Below are 25,718 nucleotides of genomic sequence, written 5' to 3'. Positions count from 1 at the left end.
TGTTTAAAATATTGGCGTTCAGATGATTATTGGGGTTTGGCTCCCACATAATAACAGGTTTACTTTTCTTAACTGCACATTTATGTACCTTGAAGATACACATGTTATCAAGATACATATATGCGATGTTATGTACAGTAAATCTATACTTACCTATATACAATTATGTCAATATTTTAGTCCTTAACATTTGGCTAAATTATTCTGGTAGCTCGATATTTCCTGCTTGATGTTCTGCACCTTCTCTAACGGAGGTAATATTTAAAATGGGCTGTTCATCAAGACTGACCACGCAGTTGGTTGAGCTACCATCTTCATGCTTCAGAAATTGAGCTTGCTTGTGGTGTTCGTAAGCAGTATTAGTTGTTAGGTAGTTTATCTCTGATAGAAAGTGAGTTTTATATTCACAGGAACCATTTTGACAGCAGGTATGTCCTATAATGTGCAACCATCATAAACATTAATGCTCTTGCCTCATCAGCAGTTCCACCGCTAAGAGGTAAAACTTGATGACAAATTGACACATATGCCGAAAGCAGGCACGTTTCATTATAGAGATTTATTGCATGTTTTCATTCTGATAAATAAAAAGGTTAGGCATGCTGAAGATGGCAGCCATGCAACAAACTTGCAAGCGCTTCAGAGGAACTGCCAAGATGGTAGTACCTCTGAAGACAAAGAAATCACCACTGGAAGTAATCTCCTCTGTAGCTTGATGGAGGGCAGGCTGCCCACCAATCGAAAAATCTGGCCCTTAGTCACCATTACAATTTGATTATCAAAATTACCATTATCACCCATCATCATGCTTAAGTTTCTCACAATGGGTTCCAAATCTGAACAACTACCAATAGGCCCTGCCCATTGCAAAGCTTTCAGAGATTTACTTTTCTGCTTGTAAGCAGAATCTCCACTTTGGAAGAGATCAACTTGAAATCCTCATCCAGATTAAGGTTGTTTGTTCACAGTGGAGACGGGAGACCAAGCTCAGAGGTATGCTGATTTTGCTGTAAGTTAAATACCAGCTGTGTATCATCAGCAGACATATATCGATTGCCCAAAAGTGGTGTAGTTCACTGGCTAGAGATGTAAGTGTAAATTCAAAGAAGTGGGGTTAAGCTGAATCCGTGGAGCAGAACAATGTAAATGAAAGAGTTTGGGATGGAAAGAAGTACAGATTTTGGCCTTTTTGAGTTCTGTCCTGAAGAAAAGATGCCATTCAAAGCAGTGCCATGCATTTTATCACACCACTGGATAGACAATGTGTGAGTCTGTGATGGTCAATGGCAGCAAAAGTGGCTGATAGATCTGATAATAAAACTGCCCCTAACTGTCCCCTTATCAACTATTATTCGTAAGTCATCAATTACTAGCATCACTACTTGTTCAATGGCCTGCTCTGCTCGGAGTCCATCTTGTGCATCGTCCAACAACAAATTATTATTTAATTCCACAAACCTTCGAAGCTGAGAAGTAAATGCCCTACCCAACAATTTTGAAAGCTATGGTAGTGGCGAGACATGTCTAAAGTTTGATGGCCCTTCAGTGCATAGGAACGGTTTCTTTGACAGTGGGAGTATAAAAGCCACTTTAAACTCTCTAAGTAGTAGATCAAAACTCAGACATTAATTCATAATTTGCACTATGCACACTTCTACAACACAGTTGATGGATTTCTCAAAATGGGCAGAACACACATCTAAGCGGGACCAAGTCTGACAAGTTGCTATATGCTGGTCTCACCATGTCAATGGACAGAAGCTTTAATGCTTTGATTTAGACACTCTATCACCCAATAGGTCTCTGAAACCACCACTGCTTCCTCCCCCCACATCACTAGCCAGTTCACCTCTGATGTTACCACTTTTTTCATAAATATATGCTTAAATAATCTTTCACCACTCTTAATGGGTACTATTTTGTTGGCAATGGCTACTGGAGTATTTAGGGCATCACTGTTCTTAAAAATCCCTTTTGGAACATTGTCAACCGCCAACATTTTGTTGAATGTAAGCCTTCTTTTGCTAACCTAACCATGCAATTGTATTTTCATAACTGTTTTATGAAATGCTGTCTGTCCATTTGATTGTAATATTTACATCATGTGATTACAACGTTTGTAGTAGTCTTTTAAATTAGCAGAATTCTTATAATTTTCAATTATTCTGTCCATCTCAATATCTGTCAAGACCTTCAATGAGTTCTGGCTTTTATGCCAACAGGAATGTTTAAATTGAGGCTTTGAGATTTTCTTTTTCCATTCTAGGTAAAGTTTATAGCCCATTGGCTTAAAAGTGTCAACAAAAAAAAATACTAGGAGGTGGACATAACTTGCATAATTCCATGTACTGCAAACATGTGGAATTACCTAAGAATTTCATGAGAATACGCTCAAATTACATGAGAGAGCAATTCTACATTTAGCACTTTTCTCAGCATAAAAATCCCCCCTTGAGTACAAAATGTATGGGATATAGTACTAAATGCAACAGTGCCGGAATAGTGAGCACAAATAGGCACTCAAGCTCACTAAATGTGTTCTTGGGGTAGGATTTTTCACAATTTACTACCGTTATTTAGCACTATTTTCTTAGCACAAAGAGCTCCCTCTCATCCAAAATGGATGCAAGAATATATTTTGTACTAAGAAACCGCTAAATGCAGCAGATCATGAATAGTGAAATGTGCTCTCGCTTCAGGATCGTTCCCGCAAATTACATGAAGGGGAATACTTGAATTATTATGCGTAATTCTGTCTGAAAGAGTAATGCAGAATTACTAAAAGTACTCCGATTTCTCCCACCTAAAAAAATACTACGGTTCAAAAGTCCAGGGCTGGAAAAAGGTGTAGCACATGACAAGTCGCATAACAACATGTTTCCACACTTGTGCATCGCCCTATGCCACCTAATGCACATCATGGTATGCCCCAATAATGTGTACACTTCCGTGCCTATGCACCGTACTTCATCCATTGTCTCTCAGTAGTATAGGATTCAATGCTCATTTCATTTGCAACATCCAGTGCCCACCGGATGTACTGTACCTATTACTTCCATGCACGTCACACACTGCTCCCATGAGTGTGTCATCCGATGCTCTCCGGAGGCACATTGTCCAATGATTCCCTGAGGCACATTGCTCACTGCTCTGCTGGGGCACATCCGCCAATGCTTCTGTGGTGCACACCATTTTGCACTTTCCTGATGTACATCACTAAGGGGCATATCATCAAGGACATGCGATAATTATCGCTCAGCGCTCTTAGCGCAAGATTAATTATCGCCGGCCAACTCTGAATTTTATTGCGGAGATAGCGTGCTATCAGCAACGCTTAACTCCAAAGCCATAAAATTCAGAGCGCAAGCTGCCAATTGTGCGATTATCGCTGGAAATACAGCGATAATCGCACAAGGTTTGGCGAAAGCTTGCTGATAGGGCAAGGCATACTTAGCCATGATATTCACCTTACATCGGATATCATGGCTAAGTCAGTTTTGAAGCAGGCGTAAGGAAAGCAGAGGTTATCGCTACTTTGCTTGTCGCTCTGCAGGTTAGCGTGCCCATTGATAATTGGAGAAATATCGCTTAGCGACATTTCTCCAGTTATGTCAGGGCAGGAACGCCCACTTTGCATCTCATTAGAGATGCAAAGATGTGCGTTGGGGGAAAGGGTGATAATGCAAGGATTCACGCGATAGCGTGACCTTGCTGATTAGGCGATAAAATTATCGCCGCTTTCCGTCTGAAAACCGACGCTAAAGCGGCGATAATTTTATCTCCGGGGCTTGATGATATGCCCCTAAGTCTTTCATACAGCACATCATTCTGTGCTCCGCTGATGCGCAGCGCTCTATGCCCCGTGCTCTACAGGGTTGATGTGCATGTGTGCCACTGCCTACGTTTCTGCTGGTCTACGAAAATGGCGTCTGTCGGCCTGCCGGTCTATGCGCATGTGGGCGTGCTCCATGTGTGCCAGTGTGATGTGTGCCTCTGTGTGCATGAATTGTATAAAAATCAATACTATTATCGTAGTGAACGCTTATTAATCTAGCACGTTTACAGAAATAAAAAATCACCTCTGCAAAATGCCTGTAATGTTCCCCAATGAACTGTTGCCCACATGGCACTATGCGCATTTGTTAACGAGCTTTTCGATTTGTTTGTCAATCTGCTCTTGTGAAAGGTGGGAAATCGAAAAGAACCCCTCTGTATCAGAGAGCCTTCGTTAAAAGACTGTGGCTAATATTATTTGGCCCTTTTATCAGTTTGTTTCGCAACTGAACTAAAAACAAACTTTTAAACAGGAGCATAACACATTTCGATGGTTCTTCTGGCAGCCCTCCTCTCACACATGCTCTTGTCTTACCTCAGCTCTGAAGTTGTCCGCAAAGGCTTTATATTCCTCGCTGTTACTATCCGTCAGCTCTTTGCTGAACTCTTGGTTGGTGATCTTTACCTCGACGGCCACTTCTGCACTGACGGTGGCTGAAAGAAAGAGACTTCTAATGAGAGACTAAACCAGGGTGAAACAACCCTTTAACCAGTGGCAGCTGGTGACATTTGAAACTGATGAGGCATACAAGTGTGTGATGAGCGCCTTGTGGCGAACATGAGTAGTGAGTGAGCCCGACTGGCATAAGGGAGTTAGGGGGAGGGGAGGGGGGGGGGAGGGGGGGGACGGATGAGCCGGTGTGGTTGTCTCCCTGAGAAAAGTTTGGAAAAAAGAGTGGGAATATGGTGCATTTTCAAGCAATTTTGAGAGAGCAAGAAGGTTAATAAAGCAATAGTGAAAGTGTTGTTATGATGTTGTGACATCGATAAAGAGATTTCATATAATGATGACGTAGGTATCTGCTTATGCAGTATAACCACAGAACGTCATAAGAGACATTGAGATAACAATACCTAAGGGGAGCTCTTTTCCCTGCTGTGTTTCACAGTGCACTCCCCCCCCCCCTCCCTCCCCCGCAGCAGACGCTGCTGAAGCACTGCTGAGACACTTGAGTGCTGCAGGGCTAGGCAAACTACACTGCCCATGCTGCGGGTCTGCCCCCGACAGTTGGATGCGATGGGGTATTTTTCCTACAGTATAACATAACACGCTTCCCCTCCGCCAGTGGTGCGGGACACTGCTAAAGTTTGCTGAGACTGTTGGGGGCACAGGGCTGAGAAGACTACACATAACGATTCTCCCTTGCACAGAAGCACAAGAAGAATCCTATACCGGCACTCTAACATGCTGAGGAGGCAAGGAAGGCCGAATGTCAAGGTTGTCCAGTATTGATGACATCCAGGGCAAAGGTCCGACCACCGGAGTACGATACCGGCAGTCAGAACGTAGACGGTGGGGAGGAAGACCGCCACCTCCGACTGGCTCAAGGAGCCCGTCGGGGTGGGGGTCACACAATAATCCCTACAATGAAGGTGGGGCCTGCACAGGTACAGCCTAAGGTTATGATGTACATTTCAACAGCCTTTTCATGGTGGTCCCACCGCCATGAAAAGGCTGTCAGAATTGGACTTTGGGGCCCCGTCCCCTGTGGGCCACTGCTTTGTGTCCAGGGGGGCACATGTTGTGCCCCCCAAACATCCATGCACACTGTGCATGGATGTTTGCAAACATGCTTTTTCAAGCTGCAGCCCTTTTCTGGGCAGCAGCACAAGCCACAATAGAAAAAGGCATGTTTCTGACTGCCTACCCAGCAGTCTCATCATAATATAGAGGGTGGAATCGTCGACTACTTGTCAGGTGGTCTCCATCCCGCTGCGATGGCGGTCGATCGTAATGAGGCCCATAATGTGAATCCTGCTGATGTAATACCCTGCGGAATGGGTAGCGTTTGTCCAGTGCTAGGAGTGAAATACACCTTAGCACTAGGCACTAGAGTTCTGATATTATCACCACGGCTTAGAGATCTTGAAAAGCGCTCAGGTTTGAATGGCAAGCAAGGGGGTAGAGATGAAAGTACTCAGTCTGGATACAGCTCTAGGTCGGGCCACCCCTTTACCCACTTTACCTCCAACGGTAGAATAAAAGCTTCTATTTCCAAGAATAGGACTGTGTTCACAACAAAGGTGTCAACTGAAAAATATCCGTAAAAAGCAGCCACTCAACTAGCTAGGACCTCATCACCAAGCACATTGATTGGAGCTCCTTAAAAGTGTCCCTCCTTCATTCAACGTGACTCAGTTGTGTTCCAACACTTGTCTTTGGGTGATGTGTTCTAGCAGTAATGCATGGTTTAATCTCTGGCCAGTTTCAGATGGCTGACATTGGGCCTGCTGGAACGAAATACACAACTCGACCATCCATATCATGAAAGCACAGACTACTATTTATGTTTAGTCCTAGTTAAGGGGAAAGTTACGAGAGGAAATAGTTCAACTTGGCAGGCGTAATCTGATTTGGCAGTAAATCTGAGCTACAGGTATCGTCTATTTATCATCAAAAGTCAGTAACTTATGCATGTAACAATAGGTAGTGGAAACAATATACAACCACCGAACCCAACCCAACTCAACATCGTCATTATCCCCACCACCCACTAAACCCTTGCCTTCGCTGGGCCCTTCCTTTCCCCAGTTCCATATTGTGCCACCTACTTCTGCCTAAAGTGGCTTACTGGCTATCTTAGTGTTGTTGTGACCACTGCCCATTCGAGTCCACTGAGGGATCTTAGCGGTAACACAGGCTCAAAGGAGTCAGTCAGGACAGACTCTAGTCTGGCCTCAGCAGCACGAGGTCAGGTGTGCTCTGGCCCATCTCGCTTGCTGATGCCGGCTGTGGGAAGGAACAGACAGGCTGGCTGAGCAGCCCTGGCCAGCACCTGCAGTAATGGCCAATCACTGCATGGCCTCACAGTAAACCATTACAGTGATTGGTTATGCTCTGTGAGCAGAGCCTCCAACCCCCGCGGTGCTTCTCACATGCACAAACTGCACTCAGCCAATCAGACGCTGCATGAAAGCAGTGCCAGGATTGGCTTGAGCAGGCAAACTCACTGCTCATTAGGAGACCGAAGGTTGCGGCTTTGATCAACCCCCGCTCCCCGAATGTGCAGGTGGAGAGAAGCCTCTCCTGCGCATGTCGGGCTGGCCAGAGAAAGGCAGCCGGCAAACCAGACATGTGCACTTTGTGCCATAAGCTCGCTTCCCCTGGTATGCTGCTAATATGTAAATTGAAGCCCCACCTCCTTCAGAGCAGCCGATGCCAGACACTATGGCTGAAGGCTGAGAGCTGCAGGTGCGAGCTGAATAACAAATTGAGAGTTGCATGTGTATTAATATATATTTACTTACATGTAATAGGCGGGCCAGGGGGGCCAATTTATGAGTGGGGAAATGCCCCAACGTCCTAATGGAGGCACTGCCCCTGCTTTGAACGCGGTCATTACAACGCAATACCATTACCATGCAACCATTACCATGCATATGCCTTTACCACACATGTCTTTAAAATGAAAATGTAAATATTGAACCAGGCATCTCAGAAAGTGTGCTTGGAGCATTTGCTGTCAGTTTAAATCTTCATGAAGCCGAGGGGTGGGAGTGATTTCTGCATGGACTGGTCATCATTGAGTGGTACCTTGTCCCTGCACATTACTTTTTATTGTATTGTAGAAGATGGGCGGCACCCTTGCATTACGGATGATGAAAATTGCTGGAAGTGAGGTTCGCGCCCAGCCTTCATGCATCTTTTTATGCCTACCTCGGTAATGCGCATATAAACAAATTGGTACTGTTTAAACCATTCGGACTGGCAGCCTACCTCTGTACAGTGCAGACGTAGGGCTTTGGACTGACAGCTGCCCTCTGAACAGTGCAGACGTAGGGCTTTGTCTGGCAGCCTACCTCTGTACAGTGCAGACGTAGGGCTTTGGACTGATAGCTGCCCTCTGAACAGTGCAGACGTAGGGTTTGTCTGGCAGCCTACCTCTGTACAGTGCATATGCGGGGAGTTGGACTTACAGCTTGGCTCTGTCTAGTCCAGACACAGTGGTTTAATCTGACAGCATCCCCCTGATGATTGCAGATACAGGCGTGTGGCCTGACAGCTTATCCATGAACAATGCAGATGCAGGAGGTTCGACTGACAGCTGTTTGTTTGCAGTGCGGACAGAGAGGTTTTGGACTGACAGATTACACCCATACAGTGCATGTGCAGGGAATTGGACAGACAACCTGCCCTGTACTCTACAGATCCATGGGGTTGGTCTCACAGCTTACCCATATACAGTACAGATGCAGGAGGTTGGACTGAGAGTTTGCCTCTGCCCACCACAGAGACAGGGGTTTGAAAAGGCAAATAGCCACTGCACAGCAAAGGCATACAACTTTTCCTGAAGTTTTTCTCTGCACACTGGAGACATGGTTTGGATTGTCTGCTTGGCTCTCTACCAAGCAGACTCCAAGCCAGTCTGTGTACAGAACATGCCTCAGACAGTTCCATGTACAGACAGGAGCCATATATAACTAGTGCTTCTGTATGTGAGCAATGGTGTGACCTCCTCACACCACATAATTAAGGGTATTATCTCCACTCCTGCACTTTTCACCTGCAGTCATTGATTTCAGGCGTTTTGGTGTAATTAGTTAAATGGAAGCACAACAAAGCTACAACACCCTAACATAGCCTATCACACCAAAGAGCAGCATTGGAAAGAGTGTCTCTAATAATGTGGATGGAGGTGGTCACCCTAGTGAGCATCGCGCTGTTTTTGCTTGGAGCTGGTTGCAGTGTAATCAAATATCAATCCTGATAATTGTTCTAAGTGACCTGACTGATGTGATGGGGACATTCACTTCCTTGAACACCAGAAGTCTTTTGTAATTATACTTTGTTCAAAGGATATGCAGCATTTGTATACCATTAGTTCACTGGTAGTGTATTTCGAAGTATAAGCCCAAATCACCTTACATCTAGAGGGTGTGTGTAAAGCACAATCTGTGATTAATATCTGTCATGCATTGGGAACTTCTTTGTGAGGTCCTAATTAATGCAGGGCACAGAAACAGTAGGATACTCCTGTACTTGAAAGGTGAGTTTAGCATAGTTACTTGGTCGCCTGGGAGCTCCAACCCAGAGCCCAAATGGTCTTTAAAGAGTGTGTGTGTTGTAACTAGGAGCGTGCAAAGGTTCACAGTATCATGGACATTAAAATCGAGTGTTACAAATATCGTGTCACAAATATCGTTGGCAAAAATAAAAACTGTATACAAATTTAAAAAAGATTATTAACTTAACTAAATTAACTTAACTAATATAGTAAATTTAAAATATTAGTCGAGCATAGCCTCTTTGCCATCCTTCTTATTTTTCCACTGTCCACATTCAGAGAACTACTTTTTTCTTTTTCCTTCAGCATTCCATGAGTACATGTGTGTTTTAGATCTGACCCTCACATGCTTTTTCCACCTCCAAAGACCCACCTCAACAAACTCTCAGAGTTGCTCTTTACCCTCTCCCATCTAGTCTGTAACAGAAAAGCAACAAAAATATTTTTGCAGGGCAATCAAATGTGGACAAGTGGACTTTGGGTAGGCAGTAAAGCAGAGAAAACAGATTACCTATGTGGGAGAGTCAATTATTATTTATTTTGGGTAGATGGTAGTCAATCACAAGTAATAACACCACTATCTTGTTACATCGAGTTAAAGGTTTTAGTAATTTAAACCTGAGCTCAACCCCTGGTGGCTAGGACATAGAGCAGAGAGGTTTAACATAGGAAAAGATGTAAAGCATTTAGAAGTATTAAAACAATAAATAAAATTCAAAACCATAGCTCAGTAAAAATCCTACTCCAATTTAATAAACTAGAGACTAATTTAATGAACAAAAGGACACCAAAATGATAAACATCCATTAAGAGGAACTGAGATATGAATTTTAGATGATTCAAGTAACATCAGCACCAAACATCACAAAGCACCCATGATAAGCTGTGGCCGCAGTAGACCTGAAACTAGGTGCAATTTCAGGCCGGAAACAATAGAGGATTGTGTGTAAGATATACCAACCAGGTTTAACCCAGTCGTAGGTTTCACACTGGGACTTAAGGGCTGATTACAATGGCATAGGTTGGACTGGCCACAGCCCGTCATAGGCAGTCTGACCACCAACAGCCTGCAGTCTGACTGCCGTATTACAATACTGGCAGTCAGACCTACAGCTGTTGGGCACCATACCGCTGCCTCTGCCAGGATCATAGGTACCGATGGTGCGGCAGTCAGAAAAAGCATCCAGGAATGGCTGCACTGCCGAGGCAGGCTACGCCGGCTGGATTATGATATCCTTTTCTTACAGCCTTTTCATGGTGGGAACCCTGCCATGAAAAGGTTACCAGAAAGGGATCTGGGGGGCCCTGGAAAAGTGTCCCTGGGGTCACATGTAATGCCCCCCTTCCACGGCACCTTACCTCTGTGCACCTTGTGCGATGCACGACATGGTGCATGGCACACAGTGCACTGACGTTCAGGAGATTAGGCATGGCCTATGCTGAACCATGCCCCCAACAAGTTTCCAACCGCCAGCCTGGCAGTTGCATCGATTACAGCAGTCCGACCGACCGACATCGTAATAATGCCCTTAGTCTCTGAAATGGAAATGAAAATCCTTCGAAGGGGTAAGACTGCAGGCTGTATCCAAAGAAGTCTTCAAATAGCCAGATAGGCATTAGATGAGGTCATGATGAACCTGTTGGTTTAGGCAGGAACATTCAGGACAGGAAAACACATAATTCATGCTCAGGGAAGTTCTCTTGCTGGATTGATACTTTTGCCACTTTTCCCGGTCACGTATTTTTATTTCTGACTTGGGGCCTGATTTAGATCTCTGCAGACTGGTTGCTCCATCACAACGGTGACATGTATCACGTCCACCGGAATTTAAATCCCTTTATATCCTATGAGATTTATATTTTAGCAGAGGGTATGTCCATCACCATTGTGACAGAATAACCCATCCACCGAGATCTAAATCTCTGTGAGAGTTTGGAATTTTCCAGCAGGGCAAATTTACAGGTTGTATGTGATGGTAGGTTCCACAAGGTCAGGTACCTCTTCATCGATGGCCTACAGAACCAGATATTCTGCTGCTGACAAGCTCCAAGAAGGAGAAACCTCTTTTTTTCAGCCCAGAGGTTGTGTCTTGCATGGATCATATTATAAGGTTTCTCCCAGTTCTCTGAAGGTCTTGAAGCTCATAATGTTTCTGCGTCCCAGTTTTTCAAAGGTGATTTGTAAAAGCATAATAAGACACATCCAAGAATCCACATCCAGGACCTCAGGAATAGCACTTGTGGGGTCAAGATTCACTACAGCAGAGGCCACCAGCAGGGTCTAGGTCAGGTTCAGTTGGTATTTGGGCAATATATTGAGTTGTAAATATCGGGAGACAGAAATGTCTGAAAAATAATATTGTGATGCAGGAATATAGTTGTCAAGAATATCATTTTTTTAGGTAAGTAATATGTTTGTTGAGAATATTGTGTTGTTATTATTGTTTTCCATAATATAGTTGTGGGGATAATACATTTAGCCCCTCTGAAGTCCTACAGTGTCTCTACTGTTGCATAAACTAGAGTGGGAATAGTATATCTATTATTCCCAGACTCCAATACTTTTCCTAATACTGTTCAAGTAAATCTATTATCAAAGTTTGTTTAGAATTTTTTATTAGTTGTTTACATTTTAATTTGTTTTAAAAAAATGTAAATGTATTTCATACATTTTTTTAAATATTATTAATCTGGTTATTAATGTAATGTTTTGGAATCGTTACTATAAGTTGTGTGCCATGTAAAAAAGTATATATAGTGTGCTTTTTACAGTAGTAAATTAAAAACATTGAACAAAAAATAAAGTAAAATATATATTTGTAATAATTGTGTTACATTATAGATATATACATAAACATACACACACACATATATATGCATATGTGTTTACATAAGTATATATTTACAGTATTAAATATTAGTGAGGTGTATTTAATTAACATTATAATAGTGGTATATATTAAAATATTTATTTAGAATTCATTCTTTTAAAAATAATTATATATATTTATATATATGTAAACCAAGATCCTCCTTTCGTATCCTCAATCTATTACAGGGTGGCGCGAGACCGGCGGAGCAAAACCGGCACTTCAATATTTGTGAAAACGGAGTCCCACTCGCGCTCTCGGATGGCAATTGGCAAATAAACAACGAACTTCAATCCAAACAAAGGGAGTTTATTCACTTCATAAACTCGCCGTGACGCGTTTCGCCACTGTCGTGGCTTGTTCACACAACGATACACCGTGAAAGGCACCATTACATACTTTCGCCTACCATAAACAAAGAAAGAGGACTGTAACCTCTCAACATCGCTGGGAAACTCATGAACAAAACGGTCGCCATTTTAGCAAGTGCAAATTGCAATGTTACAAACAAAATATAAATGTTAGATGGCACCATTGTTTACATAGCAAGGGGCATTTTGACATAGAAACAATTGTCAATAAAGTTCTATACTCATTTCGATATGATACATAGATTATCCGTACATAAGAAATACTTTGTGTCACAAAGTTGGGAATAGTTTGTTTGTTTGTTTTGTGATCAATCTTATTATTACGAACAAACTTCACATTATTTTAATAAGATTATCAGTATTTAGATCGACATTGCAACATTCCTGTCTGGTTTATATATATGCCTTTTGCCCTTAATGACAAAGAGCCCCTTGTTCCACATGGTATTGCAAAATTCTTGCTCACATAGGTTCTCAGTCACATTGTAATTCAACCCTTGTTAGTGGGTGATTGAAAAAATTATGGTTTTCTGATGTATGTAAGGCTATCAAAGCATGGTGTCTTAATCCCTTATATCACCCGTATATTAAAATTAAGAACCATATGGTCTTATCTCACACAGAGGGAACCGTCGGATGATCTGAGGAGAAGGGGCAGAGATCTCAATCTGGGTCAGCCATACCACCCTTTCTTCCTTCCTGTTAAGAAGATAATGCATACAAATGTAAATAAGTCATAGGGAAAATTATGACATCAAATTTAAAACAATAAACATTCATTCATTTTGAAGATGTATTGCCATTTCTTCATCAAGATTATGGCCGTTCGGAAATAGGGTACACATGCCTATTATGTGTTTCGACTCCCGTTGTCTAAGTCTTAGAACCCTGTTACCCCCTCTGACTTTGGGTGTGATCTGTTCAATGGCATAGTATGTAAGTTTTGAGAGATCTGAAAAATGATGGCTTGCGAAATGGCGGGCAATGGGATATTGTCTATCCTGGTTGGTAATCGCACGCATATGTTCAAGCACTCGTTTTTTTGCCATATGCGTGGTGCTACCCACATATCGAAGCTTGCAAGGGCACTCCAACACATAGATGACAAAAGTGCTGGTGCATGTCAGAAATTGTGAGATATTCATCATAGTTCCCGTGCTGGTGTTAAAATATGTTTTGACCATTTTGCTATTCCCACAGGCCTTGCAATGGCCACACGGGTAAAAACCTGGTAAATCAATGCCTCTATTCTCAAGATTGGAATTGAGATCGCTGTGAACTAGAGCGTCCCTGAAGCTACGTCCTCTCCTGTACGTAATCATAGGATATGTTGGTAAAGTTTTGCCTATGACGGAATCACTTTTTAATATTTCCCAATGTCGTTGTACAATCTTGCGGACTTGGGTAGAGTGTCCATTGTATGTCATGATCAGCCTAGCTGTTCCCTCCTCTTCCCTTTGTGTTGTAATCATTTCTGGAGGTGCTAAAGTACTGGATCTTTCAACTGATTTGACTCTTTCTGTGGCTTTTTTGAGAACCCATGATGGATACCCTCTTGCTTTGAATCTTTCAATCATTATTTTATTTTATTTATTTATTTATTTTTTTCTTCCTTTTGGTAGTCTGATGGTAAGCTGCAGTTCCTTTTAGCTCTGAGTAATTCCCCGTAAGGGATGCTCCACTTTAAACTGTCAGGATGACTACTCAAAGCATGGAGCAAGGTGTTCCCAGCTGTACATTTACGATATAAAATCGTATGTACAATGTTATTCTTCACTTGGACACATGTATCGAGATATTCCACTTTTTCTCTGCTAATCGTGCTGGTAAGGATGATGTTCTTGTTATTGTGGTTTAGTTTATCGACGAAAAGTACAGCTTCTTTCTCTTCTCCTTGCCATACCAAAAATATATCGTCGATATACCTAAGCCACAATATGACCCTGGTAAAATCATGTTGTAGATCTGCCCTGGCCTTGGTCTCTTTCTCCCATGCCCCCATGAATAGATTCGCGTAACTAGGCGCGAAGCACGTACCCATCGCGGTCCCGTGTTCTTGTTTATAGATCCTGCCATTGAACATAAAAAAATTGTTCATAAGACAGAATCTAATCATGTCTAAAACCATGCCTGTGTGTTCCAGTAAGTCCAGACTCCTACGTTTCAGAAATTCAGCACATGATTGAATCCCTTGTTCATGGTCTATTATCGTGTATAGTGAGTTTACATCCAAAGTTATAAGGATGTAATCTTCCTGCCATACAAGATCTGAGATTCTATTAAGAAAATCTTTTGTATCTTTTACGTAGGAGGGGAGGGTGAAGACAAATTCTCGTAAAAAATGGTCTACATATCGTGAGATATTTTCAAGGGCACTCCCTCTTGATGAGATGATCGGCCTACCTGGGGGATTGTTCCTATTCTTGTGAACCTTCTCATCAAGGTTCACAAGAATAGGAACAATCCCCCAGGTAGGCCGATCATCTCATCAAGAGGGAGTGCCCTTGAAAATATCTCACGATATGTAGACCATTTTTTACGAGAATTTGTCTTCACCCTCCCCTCCTACGTAAAAGATACAAAAGATTTTCTTAATAGAATCTCAGATCTTGTATGGCAGGAAGATTACATCCTTATAACTTTGGATGTAAACTCACTATACACGATAATAGACCATGAACAAGGGATTCAATCATGTGCTGAATTTCTGAAACGTAGGAGTCTGGACTTACTGGAACACACAGGCATGGTTTTAGACATGATTAGATTCTGTCTTATGAACAATTTTTTTATGTTCAATGGCAGGATCTATAAACAAGAACACGGGACCGCGATGGGTACGTGCTTCGCGCCTAGTTACGCGAATCTATTCATGGGGGCATGGGAGAAAGAGACCAAGGCCAGGGCAGATCTACAACATGATTTTACCAGGGTCATATTGTGGCTTAGGTATATCGACGATATATTTTTGGTATGGCAAGGAGAAGAGAAAGAAGCTGTACTTTTCGTCGATAAACTAAACCACAATAACAAGAACATCATCCTTACCAGCACGATTAGCAGAGAAAAAGTGGAATATCTCGATACATGTGTCCAAGTGAAGAATAACATTGTACATACGATTTTATATCGTAAATGTACAGCTGGGAACACCTTGCTCCATGCTTTGAGTAGTCATCCTGACAGTTTAAAGTGGAGCATCCCTTACGGGGAATTACTCAGAGCTAAAAGGAACTGCAGCTTACCATCAGACTACCAAAAGGAAGAAAAAATAATGATTGAAAGATTCAAAGCAAGAGGGTATCCATCATGGGTTCTCAAAAAAGCCACAGAAAGAGTCAAATCAGTTGAAAGATCCAGTACTTTAGCACCTCCAGAAATGATTACAACACAAAGGGAAGAGGAGGGAACAGCTAGGCTGATCATGACATACAATGGACACTCTACCCAAGTCCGCAAGATTGTACAACGACATTGGGAAATATTAAAAAGTGATTCCGTCATAGGCAAAACTTTACCAACATATCCTATGATTACGTACAGGAGAGGACGTAGCTTCAGGGACGCTCTAGTTCACAGCGATCTCAATTCCAATCTTGAGAATAGAGGCATTGATTTACCAGGTTTTTACCCGTGTGGCCATTGCAAGGCCTGTGGGAATAGCAAAATGGTCAAAACATATTTTAACACCAGCACGGGAACTATGATGAATATCTCACAATTTCTGACATGCACCAGCACTTTTGTCATCTATGTGTTGGAGTGCCCTTGCAAGCTTTGATATGTGGGTAGCACCACGCATATGGCAAAAAAACGAGTGCTTGAACATATGCGTGCGATTACCAACCAGGATAGACAATATCCCATTGCCCGCCATTTCGCAAGCCATCATTTTTCAGATCCCTCAAAACTTACATACTATGCCATTGAAAAGATCACACCCAAAGTCAGAGGGGGTAACAGGGTTCTAAGACTTAGACAACGGGAGTCGAAACACATAATAGGCATGTGTACCCTATTTCCGAACGGCCATAATCCTGATGAAGAAATGGCAATACATCTTCAAAATGAATGAATGTTTATTGTTTTAAATTTGATGTCATAATTTTCCCTATGACTTATTTACATTTGTATGCATTATCTTCTTAACAGGAAGGAAGAAAGGGTGGTATGGCTGACCCAGATTGAGATCTCTGCCCCTTCTCCTCAGATCATCCGACGGTTCCCTCTGTGTGAGATAAGACCATATGGTTCTTAATTTTAATATACGGGTGATATAAGGGATTAAGACACCATGCTTTGATAGCCTTACATACATCAGAAAACCATAATTTTTTCAATCACCCACTAACAAGGGTTGAATTACAATGTGACTGAGAACCTATGTGAGCAAGAATTTTGCAATATCATGTGGAACAAGGGGCTCTTTGTCATTAAGGGCAAAAGGCATATATATATAAACCAGACAGGAATGTTGCAATGTCGATCTAAATACTGATAATCTTATTAAAATAATGTGAAGTTTGTTCGTAATAATAAGATTGATCACAAAACAGACGAACGAACTATTCCCAACTTTGTGACACAAAGTATTTCTTATGTACGGATAATCTATGTATCATATCGAAATGAGTATAGAACTTTATTGACAATTGTTTCTATGTCAAAATGCCCCTTGCTATGTAAACAATGGTGCCATCTAACATTTATATTTTGTTTGTAACATTGCAATTTGCACTGGCTAAAATGGCGACCGTTTTGTTCATGAGTTTCCCAGCGATGTTGAGAGGTTACAGTCCTCTTTCTTTGTTTATGGTAGGCGAAAGTATGTAATGGTGCCTTTCACGGTGTATCGTTGTGTGAACAAGCCACGACAGTGGCGAAACGCGACGCGGTGAGTTTATGAAGTGAATAAACTCCCTTTGTTTGGATTGAAGTTCGTTGTTTATTTGCCAATTGCCATCCGAGAGCGCGAGTGGGACTCCGTTTTCACAAATATATTTATATATATATAGACACTATTTTTATATGTTTTTTAACAATATAAGTGTGAAACAAAATGTTTTCTGATATGTTTGTACTATACCATTATAAGGATAGGGACACGATAATTTGGTAAACAATATTTTTGACAGAATATTTGTATATTTGTGTTGAACAGTGTTGTTGAATTTGATACTGTGTCAGTGATCTGTCCAGTTGTTACTGGTCAGCTGTGCACTTCAGGGAAAGGCCTCTTGCAGCTTTTTGTGCCCCTGTAGGTTAAATAGGAGGTCAGCCAATGGACTCTTAGAGTGGAAGTCTATGTACTGGGCACAAGCGGGTTCAGGTCCAGTCCTTCAGGTCTCAAAACAGGTCACAAACAGCAGGTGCAGTCCTTCTTGTTTTTCCACATGTCCAGTGTATTCTGAAGAAGGGGCCTTGGGGTGCCATGCATGTGCAATATGCATGGCACCAGATAGTGAGCAAGGAGATCTCCTGGCCTGTCCCTAAACAAAGGGACAAAAGTTCCCAGTGGTAATCCTACCCACTTTTGCAGCTGTTCCTGTATGAACTACTGCAAAATAATCCCTCATTGCCCCTCACTCTTAAAATCCAAGATGGGGAAACCCTTCTATCCTTGTGCAGAGCCTGTGTGCACACAGGTGTGGCTAGGGTAGTGAGAATCCTCTCCATCCTGGTTACTACAAACCAGTCCTGGGGCACCTCTTCCTTTCCTGGGTTTGGTGTCTGACAGACTGGGAGGACAAAAGCTGGGGCTGCTCAGTTGTCATTAAACATTTGCTTGTGATGTGAATGCCCCTTTGAAGTAAATTAAGTTCCTGGGTAAAACTGGTCTTCTTGCCAGAGAACAAAGGCACCTCCCCCACACCCAGGTGTCTCTGCTCTAGGAGCAGTTTTCACACCTCATCAGGGATAATCAATCACTGGTCTACATCTGAAGAGCTAATACAAATTAGGCTCCAGGAGCTTCAGGCAGGGGAAGGTAACTTTCTAAAAAAAGAATAATTAAATTATTTTTCTAGCTTGTCCCTAGCCTAAGATAGCTGAATCAATATTTAATATTGATCCACCATGTTTCTCCATGGGCCAGCCAGCCATCCGACATTAAAAATAGCTTTTGGTTATAAGTCAACTTTAAGGACATTTTAACTCAAATTTGTACATGTCTTACTGTTAAATATCATGCATTCAGCATCGCGAGCTACAAAGATCACATTGGGGTGACTTATTAACATTTAAAAGGGAAGTTTTAACCAGTCAAACATTTTTATTTTCAGAGGTCGGACTGAAGGGGTAAACAGCAGCAACCAGACTACAGTAGTAGTAGGCCTGGAGTCATGTTTGTCTTGTCACTCTTATGGATGGCACAGTAGTGCCGGTGTTCGTAAATGAAATTTAACTTTACATGCAATGAGTATACTTTAGGCACCATATGCCATGGCCTTATAGGAAAATTAAATATGCCAATTGTGGATTATACAATTTTGATATGTTTTAGGGGTCAGAGTGCATACACTGGGCATCAGGGCTTAAGAGTGCAGAGTCTACAAACCAGCAACAAAATTCAGCCGGTATTGGAAGTCACTATTTAAAAAGGGGCATTTTTCACATACATGTAGAGGGGCTTTTGGTAAGCACAATTCACCCAGTGTTCAGTAAACTGTCATTCACGTTTTGCTTGTGCCCACCCCATCAAGTAATGTAAGTGCACAAATCTAGTGCACATTGTTTACATCCACCTATCTAGTTCCTTACTCCTATGTGACAATACAGGACCAGACTGTGCTTTTTTATTTATTTATTAACTTTTAATTTAACATTCAATACTGGCTATTTATTTTGCCTGCACCTCAGCTGCCCAATTAGATGGGGATATATTTTCCATCCGCTTTTTGTAACTTGTTTTTATAAAGTGTTTAAGTAACATTGTAACATTGTAACTCCCTGTGATTTGAGTTTCTGGTTAGACTGTAATCCATTATTGTTTGGTAACACAGACATATCACTGAATGATGTTTGAATTTTTTTTTTTATTGCAAAGAGTTGGCAGTCACGTTTAAGTAACATATTAGGAAACATATTTTTGTTATTTTTTTTTTTTTTGGCACATGATTTCAATATTTGTTTTGAAACACAGAGAAAGCTTTGTTAAAACTCTGTGACCTTTGTCTTGCTTTGTGAAAACAGTGAATTATTCTCAAGTTGCCCCACGGACCTCACACTATTTAGGTGTAAGGTAAAATACGTTTTTTTGATGAGAAGGCGCTGTCATTTTTAGTCCATTGAAATGGATTGTAGTGTGCGTCTGGTTGTAAGGCTCACAAAAAAACAAATATAAAGGGAGATAATAAATTTTCGTCACAATATAATCAATATAAATCATTTGTTGGTGGCATCTTACTAAAGTTAGGAATTGCAGTACTTTATAGGGTGATTTTACACTGAAAATGCTCATCTTCTGCTGGAACATTAAGAATCGTGTTTAAAAGAATCTAGGTTCTTCTCATGATTTTTTCATAGAAGGTTTGGAAGGTGGTCCAGAAGCTAATATGCGACCCATTTTTAATAAATTCACAAATATTTTAAGACATGTGAGATAAAAATGTATGAGATGCTGATAAAAACGTGCTTCCAACAGCAGCATCAGTCTGTCAGTGTATTGCCTATTATTCCACTACAGCTTTAACAGAGAGTTCTAATGAACAACTAGAGTGCTGACATTCTGTATACATGACAAATGTAAGCCACATCGAACTCCATGCTGGCGGAATCAGAGATTTAGTATTGAAAGCATTTCCTACGGAGGAGGCGGCGGCAGTAAATTAACAAACAGATGGGTTTCTAGGCATCATAGAAATTTTGGTTAGTGCTCTAGAAAACTAACATTCTATAAATTCAATAAATTGTCCATTAATAATTATAATGATGCACAAAATGATACCTAACTCTACAAACTCTCGAATACCTTTGTCATCCATACTAGAAAAAATGTCTGAAATACTGGGTGAACAATGTACTTCAAACACCAGCAGCACTCAGTAGACTTCCCAGCGTTCTGCTACAGTTTCACCACAGAAGCCTAACATTCTCTATTCAAGATAAACATGAGGCACTCTCGAACGCCATTTTATTGGAATTTGAACTGCTGAATATAAAGCCTTTCTAGTGTTGTGGGCTGAAGTAAATATGCATTGTGATGGATTTAGGTCATTAAAGGCTTGTTATATATTTTCAAAGGGTCCAAAAGTAATTAACGAGAGAGATCCATGCCAGTCCATCAGCCCCTTTCCACATCTGTGTACTCAAACTTCCAATACTCACTGCTATTTAAAAGCTCCATCATTTTAAAATAATATCATTTTGGCAAATATCAAAGTTTTTTTCTAATCTTCCACTTAAATGTTTGAGTAGATTTTTTTTAAAGTGCAAAAAAGGTATTTACTAATAGATCTCATATTTAAAAATAATACATTTGTACTCCAAAGGGAAGATAACTTTTTCATTATCAGGTTTTTGATTATTGGATCGACAACGGTAAAACGGGGATGATGAACTGGAATGATGTAGAAGTCAACCCTGGTGGCTGGGAAGGATCCTGTTAGAAACTTGGGTATCACAATTATTTAAAAATTGAGAAGTTATTTGCGGATATAATTCAAGGTTTTAATAGCCAATCTAACTCAGAATTTTATCTCCTTGTTTCATTATAAGTTTAAAAAATATGGCACTCAAACTGACCTCACTCTGAACTATCATTTTCTTTTATGTATTAGGTATCCCAGGTGAGAGGTTTTGCACATATTTGTTTTTGTTACTTGGGGGCATATCAACAAGCAGGCGATAAAAAATTATCGCCGCTTTTGCGGCCGTTTTCGGCCGAAAAGCGGCGATAATTTTAGCGTCAGGATTCCTAACGCCAAGCTTTGCATCTCTAATGAGATGCAAAGTGGGCGTTCCTGACCTGGCATGACAGGAGAAATGTCGCTAAGCGACATTTCTCCTATCAGTAAGCCTAACGCTATGAAGCATAGCGTCAGGAAAAGTAGCGATAACCCCTGTTATCGCTACTTTCCTTACGCCTGCTTCAAGACTGACTTAGCCATGATATCCTATGGAAGGTGGATATCATGGCTAAGTTTGTGAGTCCCTATCAACTAGCTAAGGTGAGATTATCGCTGGGTTTCCAGCGATAATCTCACGTTAGCCAGTTAGCGCTAGGATTTTTATCACTGATGAGATAAGCGTTGCTAATAGCACGCTATCTCAGCGATAAAAATCGGCGCTAGCCAGCGATAATTATCCGAGCGCTAAGTGCACTCAGCGATAATTATCGCCGGTTTTGTTGATATGCCCCTTGATTAGATGGCTCAAGCATTTGGGTTTCCTGGAATATCAAGTAGGATAACTTTCAGGACAGCATATTGCTGTTAGCTTCAGACTACTAAGCATCTTCAGAGGCGGAGAAATGCACCTCTATTTTGACCTTGAAACCGCACCTGAATCACTTGGATTCACAGATTCCCTAACTGGCTTTACATGTTAGAGCTGGTCACTGTGTTTTTACAAATAAACATGGGTGTCTGGCCATATATCTGGGCTACTGATCGCTTTGCCGAGGATGAATTTTAATCCAGCTGTTTCTTAATTGAATTATGTCTGCCAGCGATGTATTCTATTATGTCAAATTTCTTTAATTTGGTGGATGAGTCTGAGACTCTGGAGAATAAGGATGGACATTTTTATTTACTGCTCCCTAAATCTGAAACTTTTCTTAGTTTGTTCAACCAGTGACACTTCCTTATGCATCCATAGCCTTCTTTAGTTTGCAGTTCTAGATGGCCTCTTTTGATGCATTTATCATGAGTGTCACCAATGTTTGCCTTTAAATAATAAATAAATATTTATTGGCAAATGTGCCAAAGATTTATTAAAACTATATTGAAAAATGTGCGAGTATATTTTAGTTGGACCCAAGCATTCCCTGTCATTGTTTTGGGGCAAGATTGATGTAAATATTCCTTATTAGAGCACCCCCATTTCCTTTCAAGGTTTTAACAAATTTTACTAGTATAGCCAGTGAAAATGGGAGAGGAAGGGTGATTTTTGTTACTTTAAGGCTGTGGACAACTAAAAAGTACTGCACCACACCTCCAGACATTTTTAACTGTTGGTGTATAGTTAAGTGCTGACCCAGCAAAGGTCTCAAAGCCAGGTAATGTGAGAGCATTTATACACCAAGGATCCGATTACGATGTTGGTCGGAAAGCCTCTGACTGCCAGTCGGAAGCTTTCCAACCACGTCAGAGGCTTTCCGACCTGATCTGACCTCCGAATTATGATGTCAGCCGTTGGAGCGAAATCCGTCTTTCTGACGCGGTTCCGACCGGCTCTCGGAGTCTCACAGTCAGTCGGAACCACACCGTAACGCCCTATGGATGACATTTACGACCAAGGGATTACAATGTCGGTTCCCGACAGCCTTTCCATGCCGGTCTTTCCAACATGGAAAGTGACTATGGGGGCCCCTAGCAGAGCCCCCTTGCCTCCATGACCTATGGTCTGTGGTCGAGGGGGTACCTAGGGTACCCCCTGTTAATCCCAGCACTCTGTGGCGGGCACCATGGGATGCCTGCCTCAGGGTGCAGGGTTTTCTACACAATCCAATTTCTCTATGGGAGCCTGTATTACAGCCAGTGTATGGCTGTAACACAAGCTCCCATAGAGAAAAAGGAGAATGGGAGCAAACCCTGTTAGGTCACATCGTAATTAGGCGGTCGGAACCGCCAACCGGAGGTTGGTCGGTCCCGAGACTGCGATCGTGTCGGTCAGAGGTTTTCGGACCGACAGCGTAATAAGCCCCTAAGTTTCTTAGTGGCATGCAATATCATGACAGAAAACCAAGGAATCAACCTCACTTTAATTCAATAATCTTTCCCAAAGTCCAACATTTCACACACACAAAAATTAGGTGTAGTATTTTCAAGTACAGGAGTTTTGTAACAAGCGCTTCCTTTCTATTAAGAAATATCCCAGCAAGGGGTTACTTTTAGAATTATAGGTGGATTTTAAATGCAGTCCAAGATTTTTTTCTTCAGCAGTCCAAAAGGAATAATACTATATTTGTGATTTAACTAAACATGTCCATAAATTGATATGTAAATGTTTTTCCCCTTGACGCTCCTTGGAATCCATTTTATACTTATTACTAGACAAGACGTCTGCTTAATTAGCAGGTTCCTTCATGTTATATACAATTGATGTGGGAATTCTGGAACATTTATCCATATCGTTAGCTCAACCTAAGGTATTTGAAGACTTCTGGGCAAAAACACTAGAGACGGTGTCCTAAATATTGGACACATAAATTGTGCCAGATATTTTTGTTAATGTCTTTGGCGATAACTCCAGCAGGGCAATATTTTTGGGGCACAATATTTTTGTCAATCCATATATCTATCACTCCCACCATTCCCAATAACAACTGAACGCCTCATGAGGGGTAGTAAGCATATACAAATACAATTACACATTAAACCACAATATCCCGGTGCCTTAGCAGCGAGCAAAAGGTGCAATAATCGGAGTCTCTGCTTGCTCTATAGGGTCAAATGACTGGCAAATGCCAAATTGGGTGCAAACACAAGTTGCGCCTATTTTGACTTTCCAGCCTGTGGACAAATTTCACACCAAATTGGGGAATCATGATGCGCAAAGTCCTCTACGTGTAACTCCAATGTCGAGCGTTGTGTATGTATCACGGGCATTATTTCAGTGCCGGGAGATAAAATAGTTTGTGGTACATAGTACATCAAATGTCAATTCCATTGATGTATGAATGTGATTTCTATAATTATTATGAATATGATTGGAACTATCATTATTTTTATGATTAATATTATGATTGGTGTTACTATTGCTATTAATTTTGTTATGTTGTTAGCGTTAGTATTACTCAAAGCAGAGCGTTCTCAGTTATTGCACATGACTCAAGGCAGCTCCACAGAGAGCAGGGACATGTGTCTGTTCAAGCAGCCCTTCTGTTCATGCTCGTGTATCCCTCAAGCTCGGACAGTCCTTTAGTAATGAATTTATAGCCATGCTTACCGACTCCTATCTCATCCTCGGGATACTGGCACACGTCCCCGTAGAACTGTGGGGTACAGAGACATTTATATGGATCCAAGGTCCCGCCGTTCTGGCACTCTTTCAGGGGTACTTCACAAGTTTTTCCACCATAACTAGGCGGGCAGATGCATTTATTGCCAGAGCTAGATAAAGACGCTCCATTCTGGCAATTCAAAGCGGCTGCAACAAAAAAAATCACAGTGTTTTACGTACAGTCTTATAAAGCGGGCGAGATATATATGCTCTTCAAGACATGACACATACCCCCCCACCCCCCACACCCACACCCATCTGTTCCGTTCTTGAAATCATTGATTCTGTGAAAAGAAGTCTGAAATATTCCAAGCTCTGACCCCGATTTTCGTTTGAGGAACTGTATTCCGGAGCAGCCTGTATGCTGGAGGATCAGGGGGGCAGGCGGGCAGAAGAGGGGCACTAGGGGTCGTGGGGGGGGGGGGAATACAAAAAAAAGCTTACCTGCAGCAGTCCACGTCCCACTCTTCTTCACCTCTTCAGGAAGGCACAGGCTCCCATGATGCCCTGCGGCCATTCCTGATGCTGCTCTCATGCAGAGAGATCTTCAGGATCAGCCTGAGCGCTCTCAGTTCGCGCCCTAGCACAGACTGTGAGTCTGTGCCTGCTCTGTCCAACCAGCTGCGTTGCTGGGTTGGAGAGAGCTTTCACTGCGCATGGTCATTTGGCCGGCCTGAGACGGCTGGCCAAAACATCATGCGCAGCGATGGGAGCCCACTACCACTCCACTCAGTGCCTGTCACTACCAGGCCCCACCCAAGGACTCAGCAGGCACGGAAAAATAAAACAAGTGCCATTTTATTTATTTTTTCAGCTGTTTTGTGGGGGGGGGGGGCGACGCTCCTCCGCCATAGCTTCCTGGCTGCATGTGAATGTAAATATTAGGGCAGCAGTTGCCTTTTAACGTCTAGACAATAATATATGATTTGGAAATAACTAACTCGCAGCGTGTTCATTTTTTCAGAGCTACTAGAGTAATGCAATTTTGCAAGCGCTGCATTTTCCACGTAAGTATAGATTTGCTGCATTTGCCGCATAATCCATCTTCTGCTGAATAATCGGCAGATTTTGCCAAAAATCAAATTAGTTTCTAGCTCACACAGATCAAAAGTTACTAAAAACATGACAAAATATGTTTGTTCCTTTACAGGGAATGGCCCTTGTCAAAGGTTGATTGGTCAACCTTCAGCTGCTTATTACTGTATTTGAGGGTTAAATTGGTACTAATAAGGTGAGCACTTTCCTCAGGCAGTGTT

At 41.8% G+C, this 25,718-nt stretch overlaps 1 protein-coding gene across 1 annotated transcript in view; it reads right to left on the bottom strand.

The window, feature by feature from the left end:
* Window positions 1-25,718, bottom strand: part of LOC146780114 (uncharacterized) — a 478,834-nt gene that overhangs the window by 341,671 nt on the left and 111,445 nt on the right. Inside the window, exons 3-4 of the mRNA XM_085638050.1 lie at window positions 24,409-24,609; window positions 4,370-4,488 (exon numbers count right to left, since the gene is read on the bottom strand). Coding sequence (XP_085494176.1) covers window positions 4,370-4,488; window positions 24,409-24,609 — 320 coding nt within the window. The remainder of the gene's footprint in view (window positions 1-4,369; window positions 4,489-24,408; window positions 24,610-25,718) is intronic.

This window comes from Triturus cristatus, chromosome 12 (genome assembly GCF_964204655.1).
Source record: "Triturus cristatus chromosome 12, aTriCri1.1, whole genome shotgun sequence".
Lineage (NCBI taxonomy): Eukaryota > Metazoa > Chordata > Amphibia > Caudata > Salamandridae > Triturus > Triturus cristatus.
Note: the sequence above shows the minus strand (reverse complement) of the source record. Positions and strands in the feature narration are given on the sequence as shown.